General features: G+C 38.8%; 1 protein-coding gene across 5 annotated transcripts in view; it reads right to left on the bottom strand.

Annotated features, from left to right (window-relative positions):
- Positions 1–5,585: 5,585 nt before the first annotated feature.
- LOC148369383 (R3H domain-containing protein 1-like) overlaps positions 5,586–10,645 on the bottom strand; it is a 56,431-nt gene continuing 51,371 nt past the window's right edge. For 4 of the 5 annotated variants that reach the window (XM_088331366.1, XM_088331365.1, XM_088331367.1 and 1 more), the window contains 3 exons: positions 8,816–8,886; positions 8,635–8,719; positions 5,586–7,077 (listed from right to left, as the gene is read on the bottom strand). In XM_088331366.1, coding sequence (XP_088187492.1) covers positions 6,893–7,077; positions 8,635–8,719; positions 8,816–8,886 — 341 coding nt within the window. In that variant the 3' untranslated portion in view covers positions 5,586–6,892. Of the gene's footprint in view, positions 7,078–8,634; positions 8,720–8,815; positions 8,887–10,645 lie in introns of those variants that run through there. The other variant, XR_015850005.1, reaches the window with a different exon arrangement.

Raw genomic sequence — 10,645 nt, 5'->3', positions numbered from 1 at the left:
TGGTGCTTCACATCCGGTTTTGTGCACTCCTACGTCTTCACTATGTGTAGGTACTCTATTATTTTGATTTATTTAGAAACAATGGTTGAACATAACTGTAAAATTGGACATATTGTAATTGGGAATCCGTTCATCACCATTGCTATGTCTATGTATGTTTTATTTGGTAATACCTTTAAGAGACTGAAGACATGAATGATGGGAGACGAGAGAAGGAAACAAGGGAAGAAACGCAGATGCTCTATAAAATGTTGCCTAAACCATAAGAGTTGTTGAAAGTGAATCTTGTGAGTCATTTCAAGGGGGCAACAATCTGAACGTTATCTAAACTGAAAACTCTGTCCGATTTTAATACTCCTGTGCTTCTTTACATTTTTTTCCTTTTAAATATTAATTCCTGGCACCAGTTTTTTTCTAAAGCTCATTATATTTACAGTTCAAACCTCATATTGTTACAATATGATATAATAAAATTGTGAATGTATCTAATTGCTGTTAAAAGTGTCGATAAAAACTCATATTGTTGGGATATAATATAATGAAATTGTGTGTTTGATTGCTGTTAAAAATGTCGGAAATTTTTTTTATAACGTCAATTGTCAGATATAACAAAATTGTGAATATGCTTAATTGCTGTTAAAATTGTCGAGAAAATTGTTCAAACCTCACATTGTTTATTTGCTGTTAATAGTGTCAATAAAATTAATCAAACCCCCAAAAAATTGCAGTTTAATTTTATAAAATCTTTTGTGGTCACCAATGCACAGGTAGTTACGTAGGTGTTTTATTATGGGTGATAATTATGCTATAGTTTTGAAATTTACTATATATTTTTAAACTTGAGCAAAAATGATTAGTCAGTGGAACAAAATATTTTATTACTCCTAACCTTTTTTTAAAGTAAGAAAATAATACTTGTAATCACCAAAATCATGTGCAAGGTTTTTACTTTATTTAATATATTGTTCATTTTGCAGTGCAATCTTAAACAGCTTCATCAAACAAAATAAGCTGTCAAAAATAATTATTTGTATCTACCTACCTACCTGCCTACCTACCGTGCCGTGCCGTGAAAAAGAAATGAACCACTGTCATAGCCTTTGTCCATAAATGGAGAAAAATGGGAACAGTGGCAAACCTTCCCAGGAGTGGTTGACCAACTAAGATTACTCCAAGAGCGCGACGACGGCTCATCCATGAGGTTACAAAAGAAGCTTGAAAAGCATCCTAAGAACTACAGGCCTCGCTGGCTTCAGTTATGGTCAATGTTCATGATTCTACAATGAGAAAGACATCGGCCAAAAATTGCATCCTTGGGAGAGTTCCCAGGTGAAAAATACCACAAAAAGTTGTCATTTGCCAAAAAGCTTTTTGATTATACTTGAGACTTTGAGAAACATTTTGTGTAATGAGTAAAAAAAAAACTTTTAGAAGGTGTGCAGCCTGTTACATCAGGCGTAAAAATCACACAGTAATTGATCAAAAGAACATGATGCCAACAGTAAAGCATGGTGATGGCAATGCGATGGTCTGGGGCTGTTTTGCTCCCTCAGGACCAGGAAACTTGCTGTGGTTGATGGAATAATAAATCTTGTCAGTTTGCGCCCTCTAACTCAAGTCAAGTCATGTTTATTTGTATAGCACTTAATCGCAAAGAGTCTCAAAGGGCTACACAGACCACCGATTATTGCAAACCACAGACAGTTATGACACCATCCCTTGATCTAAAACCTCCACGAGGGCAAGGAAAAACTCAAAAACCTCACCATGAGGTAAATGAAGAAACCCTGAGAAGGGACTGCACATGAGGTAATCTACCTTATAGGATGACCAAGCTGCAATGGATATTGCAATAACAAATAATAAACATATATTGTCAAGCACTCTTAAACCTTAAATGGGCAGTTAGTGCTAGAAACCCTTCAATATGGCTTATTTCAAACAATTTTGCAAAGAAGAGTGGCCTTCCATAGCACTGTGAAAGACTCACTACCAGTTATTGTAATCGTTTGATTTCTGTTATCACCGCCAAAGGTGGCCCAACTCACTATTAGGCTCAGGGGGTAATTACCTTTTCACATAGGGACAGATTGGTTTTGATTTTTTTTCCCTTAATAAATGGAAGACACATTTCAAAACTGGACTTTGTGTTTCCTTTGGTTTGTCTGTCTGTCTTTCTGTCTATGTGTCTCTGTCTGTCTGTCTTTCTTTCCATGTCTGTCTTTCTACGTCTGTCTGTCTGTCTTTACTTGTCTGTCATTCTCTCATTGTTTGTCTGTCTGTCTTTTCACTGTTTATCTGCCTGTATCTGTCTTTCACCATTTATTTGCCTTTGACTGTTCGTCTGTGTTTCTTCGTGTTTGCCTTTGAGCTTAAAACTCACTTCTACTCTATAGCATATGATTAACCTACGCTTTTCGTCAGCTCCAGAGCAGGGGAATGTATAATAATATTCCGTGTAATATAGTGTAATAATCTGTGAAGCCCTTTGAGACTCTTCGTGATTTAGGGCTATACAAATAAAAATGACTTGACTCGACTTAATCTGTCTCCCTTTGTCCGTCAATCTTCGTCTGTATGTCCTTCTTTTTCTGTCTTTCATTGTCTGTCTTTATACGTCATTCTGTCTGCCAACCCTTCTGCCTTGGTTGTTGTGCAATTCATTCACAAGGCAAATAAATGTACGCTTTTGCGTAAAACTTTTGCTATGTTTTGGTCACAGACGGTTAATCCACGTCCCTCTCAAGGAACACAAAACAGTGGATCCCTAGTCTAGGAAGAGCTTTCAATTTGGCAAATATCCCCCCTATTTTGTAGGGGAAAAAAACAATTACCGTAAATTCCGGACTATAAGCCGCTACTTTTTTCCCAAATTTTCAACCCTGCGGCTTATTCAGAGATGCGGCCAATTTATGTAATTTTTTTAACGGCTGCCAACGGCGCTCGACTGTGTAAGGTAAGATTTAGACCGGTGGAATATATGCGCCGAGGATGATCACAACTTCTGAGCGTAAACACACCCTCACTGTGCAAATTGCACAAAATAAGGCTCATGACGCAGCTTCTAGGTCAAAAGCAAACGGGCATGTTGCTGGGGTGTAATGAAGTAAGGGAGCGTGGGCCGATTTCGTCTCAATGAGGGTTCTTTCCGACATTGAGAAGGATTTTTCAGATGTCAATAACAAGGAGGAAGAAGCGGATGGTCTGCAGAGGTAGGGGGGGGATTCTGTAGAGGTTTATTGTTCTATATTCTTTATCAATCATCCATTATACGTTACCGGTCAAATCATAATAAACTACAAAGCCAAGAGGCAGAGACACTTGCCCGCAGCCAAGAGGCTGAGTCAAGGTCCTAGTCACAGGGCCAAACAGCGATCAGTGCGAATGCACCGTTCCCGCAGGTACTGCAATACCGGGTACCGGGCCGATGCGTGGAGTGGACAGAGCAAACTCTTATTCCATCTCCCAATCACAGTCGGCACCAGTAGTGCACAATCCTAGAACTACCATCGGCGTTCTGACGAACACGTTATTTCCTTAATAGACCAACATGCAGGTATGCGAGCGTGTTTTTAGTAGCATGAGGCTAACTCCCAAAGGCACGGTTTAGGATAAAAGTTATATTATTATTATTAAAGCTTTGAAAACTCTCTCGATGTACCGTCTTTCTTTGTAAATATGTAGGAGAAAATGTAGGTTCGATAATCTTTTAAGTCTTCTTACGTGATTTAATAAAGTGCACCGGAGATTGCCATGAGGGGGAGCCTTTTATTTCGTCATCCAAAAGAAACTCAGAGAACTCCAGACATAACAACGCTTTTATAGCTTCAATTTGAGTACAACCCAAGAGGCGGAGGAGATCTGACGCCTCAACAAAGAAAATGTTGTCGTACCCTTATTAGGACATGTTGTTCGCCTCAGTTTGCTCAGAGGGACCTTGCACAGCGGGACCTTGCAGGTTTTATGCCCTTTTAGGGAAACTCAACTGTCTTGCCAAGGATCTTCTTGAAATGATGTCAACATTCCCTCACTACTGTAAGCAAGTCTTTCTACATTTCTAAATGTATGCAACTCTATTCTACAAATGCAAGTCTATTTTCCACAACATAATATGTATTTGCAACTGTGTATTTTTGTAATGTATTTATTTGAGACACTTATTCTGCACAAGAAAATTAAAAAAGAGGGGCAGAGCGAACGCGGGCTGATGGGAAAGTGGGGACCGGTAAAGGTGAGTTTTTGTGGACACGGCAGACAATAATGGATATATATTTTTCCCACCCTTACCTTTGGAAATATACACTTTGTTTCCTTGGATTACTATCAACGGGCACCCAGAATCTGCAGGTCTGCAACAAATTTTAAGTACCTATATAATTTTACATTCATTTTGGCGGCTGTGATTTTTAGACTGTGTGCTCCAATGAAGGACATTTAGTTTCAACTGCGGGACTTGAAGTTTAGCTTGAATTAATTTCGTATTTTTTTTATGTGGGTGCATGCGGCTTATATACAGGTGCGGCTTGTGTATGGACGAAATCAGTTTTCCCCTTAAAATGTGATGGGTGCGGCTTATAATCAGGTGCGCTCTATAGTCCGGAATTGACGGTACAGAATTTTAGAAGAATGTTTGTATCACTTCTGCTATAACTGCACCCGCAATCCATCCATTATCTTCACCGCTTATCTTCAGTCGGGTCGCTGGAGCCCCATCCCAACTCTCTTCAGGCGGTGGGCAGGGGACACCCTGAACTGGTTGCCAGTCAATCGCAGGGCACACAGACAACCCACTTGCTCATTCACACCTAAAGACAATTTGGACCAGCCAATCGACCTAATATGCATGTTTTTGGAATGTAGGAGGAAACTGCATTGCCTGGAGGAAACCAATGCAAGCACAGGGAGAACATGCAAACTTCACACAGAACGGCTGGTAGCTGGATTTGAAAAAGCTTTTTACCAACAAAAAGTTTGAACTGAAAGTGATTTCCCTGTAAACCAAGCAGACTGCTTTCCAATAATTTATTCCGTTAATGCAGAGCACGTCCCGTTGAAGTTGTTTTCCCACATTAGTAATTTATTTTCAACTAAGACAAACCCTAACTCATTATCCACATTTTTCACCTTCTGTTTGAAAGTAAGATGCCTGGCATGCAAATATAAATTGTAAATACAGTAAATATTCCCTAGCCTCTCTGAAAACATCTTCCGAATTGCTCCCTCGTGTAACAATTAGTGTTGTAAAAGTACACTAATGAAACATGACGACACGTGAATACTGTATTGTCGTGGTCGTGCCATGAAGAATTTCCATTGGATTACAATAAGGAGCTGCTGGTATTTTATCTCAACTCTCGAGTGGGAGTGAATCAGTGAGAAAAGGGTACAATGGATTTTCTTCTTTATTCTATGTTTTTAATGTGGCAAAAAGTACAGTCTATGCCAAATGTGTCTGGACACAATGAGTAATAGTTCATTTTTCAGTTTTTTTTCAGGTAAAATATGGGTACGGTAAACATACGTTTAAATATGAATAGAAATCTACAGAAGGCTATTAGCATCATAAAAAGAAAAAAAACAACAAGTGTAGTGAAAACGTTTATTTGTGTGGACAAACACAAAACATCCCTGTCATGAGTCACATAAACTAAAATTGACTCCACTCTCCTCCCGCAAATCAATGTACAAAAATGCTTTTTGTGTGCATAATAACTTGAACTTTATTGAAACTATCAAAGTGGTCTGGTGCAAGAAAGATCATCAATAATATAAAATTTTAGATTAGAGTCTCTCCAACAACAATAATAATGTCTCACTAATCACTCAGTCAGTAGGAGATCAAACACAATGAATTGATTTTTTGGGCACAGTTGGATACAATATCGAGTGTTGCATCTTGATTTCTCAGGAGCTGAATTTTGTCCTGATATTATTCTGTTAAACTGAGGGTCAGCAGCCTGCAGCTCTAAAACTGGAATTAGCTCTTACGCGCTGCCCTAGTGGCTACCTGGAGATTTTCCAGAAATGTTGGAAAATAGAAAAAGATGGGAGAGGGAAATATTAATGTATTTTTGTGTGTGGTGGCTTTTATTTAGAATAAGATTTAAATATATATGTATGGATCAAGTTTTCTTGTAATTTGAAAATGGGTTTTTAAAAAGGCTTTTTATTTTTTGTGGCTCAGGACACTTAAAGACCGTTAAGACTTTCAAAGTTTTGGGTTGCCGACCCCTATGTTAAACTAACAACCCTGTATATTTGTTGTTGTTGTTTACAACCTTTTTCTCTCGGTGGCCTTGGGGGTATGGCGCCCGCCCCGGGACTGGGAGGTTGTGGTTCAAGCCTCGGCCGAGTCATACCTAAGACTTAAGCATTGATACCCGTTGCCTCCCTGCTTGGCGTTCAGCATCAGGGGTTGAATTAAAGGGTTTGGTCACCTAATGACTCCCAACACCTCAGATGGGTTGAGCGAGGGGGCTGGGAATCCCCTCCTCTGAATCAATCTCCCAAAAAGAGTCAGAAATGACTCTAGCCACCTCCCACTAGGGGGATATGGCTGTAGTATATATATAATACAATTATGCAAACATTTAAATGAGTGAACAAAACCAAAATTTCTCTGAAAATACTCAACTGTGAATGATAAATACCTGAAAGTCAAAATTTACTTTACATAAAATTGCAGTTCTCGGTCTGCACACTTGTTTACTGGAGCATTAGGAAACATTCACTATTCGAAAACTTGTACTGATTTAGGTTTTTGGTGGAACGTGAGGTGCTGAGAGAATCCAAACGAAGGCAACAGAAGATAGACGCTGCCATATAACGGAGCAGCTACGAGCTGTGTTAGTCACACAGCGCCCCCTTCTGTCTAGAAGAGTGACGTCTGTCTTTAAAAAGGGCTTGTGAGCTGCTGTGGTGAGTCAAGTGGAGAGTAGAACGAGACTGAGTTCAGACTGGGAGTGTCTCTGCCGTAGCGCCGCCTTGGCTGATGCTGCGTCCATTCACTCCTTTTGGACACTTGAGCTTGGATATTTGGCGAGCCTGTTTTGCCGGCCATCTCAGGAGGGTTGCTCACTGTTGAGGGAAAATAAGGCAACGGACTCAGCAACGTGACAAGGAAAGAAAACACCTGTCAGGATGAGGACGGACAGCAGACGTGCGCTGGGGGAGATTTAAAAAAACTGCCGCTGTCAGCTTCAAACGAGCGTGGAATGAGAAATTGAAATACTTGATTATGTATTCAAGTATTGCAAGTGTTTGGGTGACGGATATAGCTGCTTGAATCGCACACACAAAAAACGCCCCAAGGTTTAATGTGAATATATATATATATATATATATATATATATATATATATATACACACACACATACATTATGAGTGTGTCAAAACCTATTTAATTAAATAGTGTATTTAAAAAAAATAATGAAATAAATATGTACATCATATAGATTTGTATTGATACATTAATGCATATTGTCACTGCTATTGCAAAAGGGATCATTTAATGTCATCTTGTATTTTTAGTTTGAAGGGAACGTTCACAATACAAAAAACTTCCAAAAAAAAAATGCAGAAAAAATGCCTGAGGGGGGAGTTCTACAGCATGGTACAATTTTCTTCATGGTAAATTCTCTTGTTTAAATACGTGTGCTTCGTCAACTAACATGCAGGCAGCTGTTTTTCACGCTAAGGATTTTTTTTTTTAAATGTACTCATACATTGGCTAAAACAGGGGTCTGCAACCCGCGGTATTAGATATTCATGCAGCACTTTAGCGCGGCCCTAGTAACTTCCAGGAGCTGCCAAAGGTTGAAATTCAATTTTCAGAACAATTAGATATTTTTCAGATAGTTAATATTTTTGTAGTAGCATTTAACCAGCTCAGTAGCCTAGATGGTAAGGTGCCCGCTTTGAGACTGGGAGGTTCGGGTTCGCGCCCCGGCCGAGTCATTCCTAAGACTTAAAAAGTGGTCGGCGGCGCCCTCTCTTGGCTGCGGCTGCATCGGGTCAGATGCAATCGACATTTCGTTCTGTGTACATTGTTACACAGAATGACAATACAAGGAAATTATTATTATTATTATTATTATTAAGAATTTGAATTCTTGGTAATGAACTGCACATTAAACCCGCTGTTACTGCAAGTGTCCAGCAGATGGCACTAATGCACACACACACACACACACACACACACACACACACACACACACACACACACACACACACACACACACACACACACACACACACACACACACACACACACATATATATATATATATATATATATATATATATATAAAATCAATGAACAATCAACATTGTCAATCCAAAGTTTTCCCCTTCAATTTCTGTTGTTTTCATTGACAACGCATATTTTGCTACGAGCTACGGAAGATTTAAAGTATTTATGTTTTTTATATGTATAAAAACAGTCTAAAAAGGGGACCAATGCGCTTTGAAAATCCACCACAGCATTTTTTAAAATCCAATTTAGGTCATATTCAGCCTGAGTGACCAAGTGCAAGTACAGTTTTTACATTTGAGTATCACTTATTTAACGGTATTTTTAACAGCGAGTTTTGTGTAGGCAATCAACCATAGCCTTCCTCTATTTTTTTACATTACCTGATTTACCTGCACTGGGATCAGCGGGGAAAGATTTTCTGCCGGCCTTCCTGCCATGCCCACTACGCCAAACTCTCACTGGGTCCTGACCACAAGGTAGTGCATGTTAATGGCACAATTTGAAATGTGTCCTTATACCAGTACAGTGTTTAAAAAAAAGTCAACAAGACATCGTGTATACCTGGTGTTTGGCAGTGTGGATGAACGGCCTGTAGTGCAGAGGTTCGCCAAGGAGAGAGTAGAAGCTTTCACCTAAATTGTTAAACAATTTTTCTTTCAGGCCCTTATTTCACACAATGTACGAATGTGCAATACAGACGATCCCCTCCTAATGACCATTCGACTTACGAAAAACGGTAGATTTGATCATTTTTTTCGGTATGTTGAAAAATATCCGGACATTGCTGTAAGTTAGATTTTGTATTGTGTGCAGCTTTCTCAGAGTACAGGACATTACTGTATTGCTTCTTTCCGTTGCTACCGGCGTGTGGTGCTGTGACAGGTCACCCAGCATCCACCCCGAAAACAAAATCCACTTCCTCTTACTAGTTTGTGTTTAACATTCTATACTGTATCTCCAGCGCGCTAAGAACTTGGACATTTTTATCGTTTCCTATCTCATGCATCTATTCAATATGGTTGGTGTAAAGGGTAAAGAAGAGGCGAGACGTTTCTTTTGAAATGAAAGTGGAATAAGAAAGCTTGATGCGATTGAGAAAATGGCTGGATCACTTTTTTTGTCCACTCTCTACCTCTTGAAGCCCATCTTCCAAAAGTTAAACCTCACTTTATTTATCTTTATAGAGAACATTATTTTCCGAAATGTTTATTTTTTAGTACAAGACGAAACAGGTTACCTATACAAGCCTACATACTTTTATAAAACTTAAACATCCATTCCATACAAAATATAGCACTGAAGGAACTTACGAACAAATTCAATATACAATCGTCCGGAACCTCTCGTTGGTAAGTAGGGGCAGCGTCTGTATACAACATTCTTTCAAAAAGGACATAGTTATGTATCAGTAAAAATGTGTATCTAAAAATTTGTCTTGTGGCATTGGGGGATTGATTTACTGTCTAATAAATTGCATAAATACATGATTTGCACTGACGTGTTTTAGGCAAACATTTACATTTTGGAGACGTAATTAATGCATAAGCAATAAATAGAGGCACAGTGGTGTTTTTAAAAAGTTATTGCTGAGCAATGTTTACAGTACTTAAAAAACAAATACAACTTCTGATTGAAAATAATGATTTTTTCCTGTGTGATACATTGATTCTGTTTTTAATATTGGCCAGCTGCAAATGAGATGGCGTAGGATGTCACTTTGTTATTTTGACTTTTATTGCACACTGTTGTTCTTCGTTTTTACTGTAATGCATAATATACATCATCGTCTTGGGATCAAGAGGTCACAGGTTCGATTCCTGGCTCCTCCGTGTTATTTGTCGAAGTGTCCTTGGGCAAGACACTGAATCCCTAATGCCCCCAATATCAGGTAGTTGCCTTGAATGGCTGACGCTGCCATCGATGTGTGAGTGTGTGTGAATGAGTAAGTGTGAAGCACATTGTAAATCGTTTTGGGAGGTCTTCAGTGACTTGAAAAGCGCTATATAAATTTACATTGTCACAATCAACCACTCTTTGTTTTCCACACCCTTTTGGACGAATCTAGTTTGGAACCTAGGAGATTTAATAGGAAAGGCGGCTAGGAGGGCTTTTAGAACAGATTGGATTTTCTTATTCGAAGTTGGCTTACCCTTGTTCGCCTTGCAAGTTTTGAATCCATTAATGTCTTCACTCCTTATTCTGAAGATCTACTAAACCTTAAAACTTATCACCATGGATTAAAAAAGGGGAAAATGCTGTGCAACAATAATGTGTATTGTAGGTTGAGAAGAAAAGAGCACAGATTTGTTTATCTTGATTTTGTTAAAATAATTGGTTATTGTAAGCCAAACTGTCAGCTGTCAACTAGGTTTCTGATAATTATGCAATTGC

This window comes from Urocampus carinirostris, chromosome 3, assembly GCF_059441175.1.
Source record: "Urocampus carinirostris isolate Australia breed hairy pipefish chromosome 3, RoL_Ucar_1.0, whole genome shotgun sequence".
Taxonomy (NCBI): domain Eukaryota; kingdom Metazoa; phylum Chordata; class Actinopteri; order Syngnathiformes; family Syngnathidae; genus Urocampus; species Urocampus carinirostris.
The sequence above is the reverse complement of the archived record's forward strand: the minus strand, read 5'-3'. Positions and strand labels throughout refer to the sequence as shown.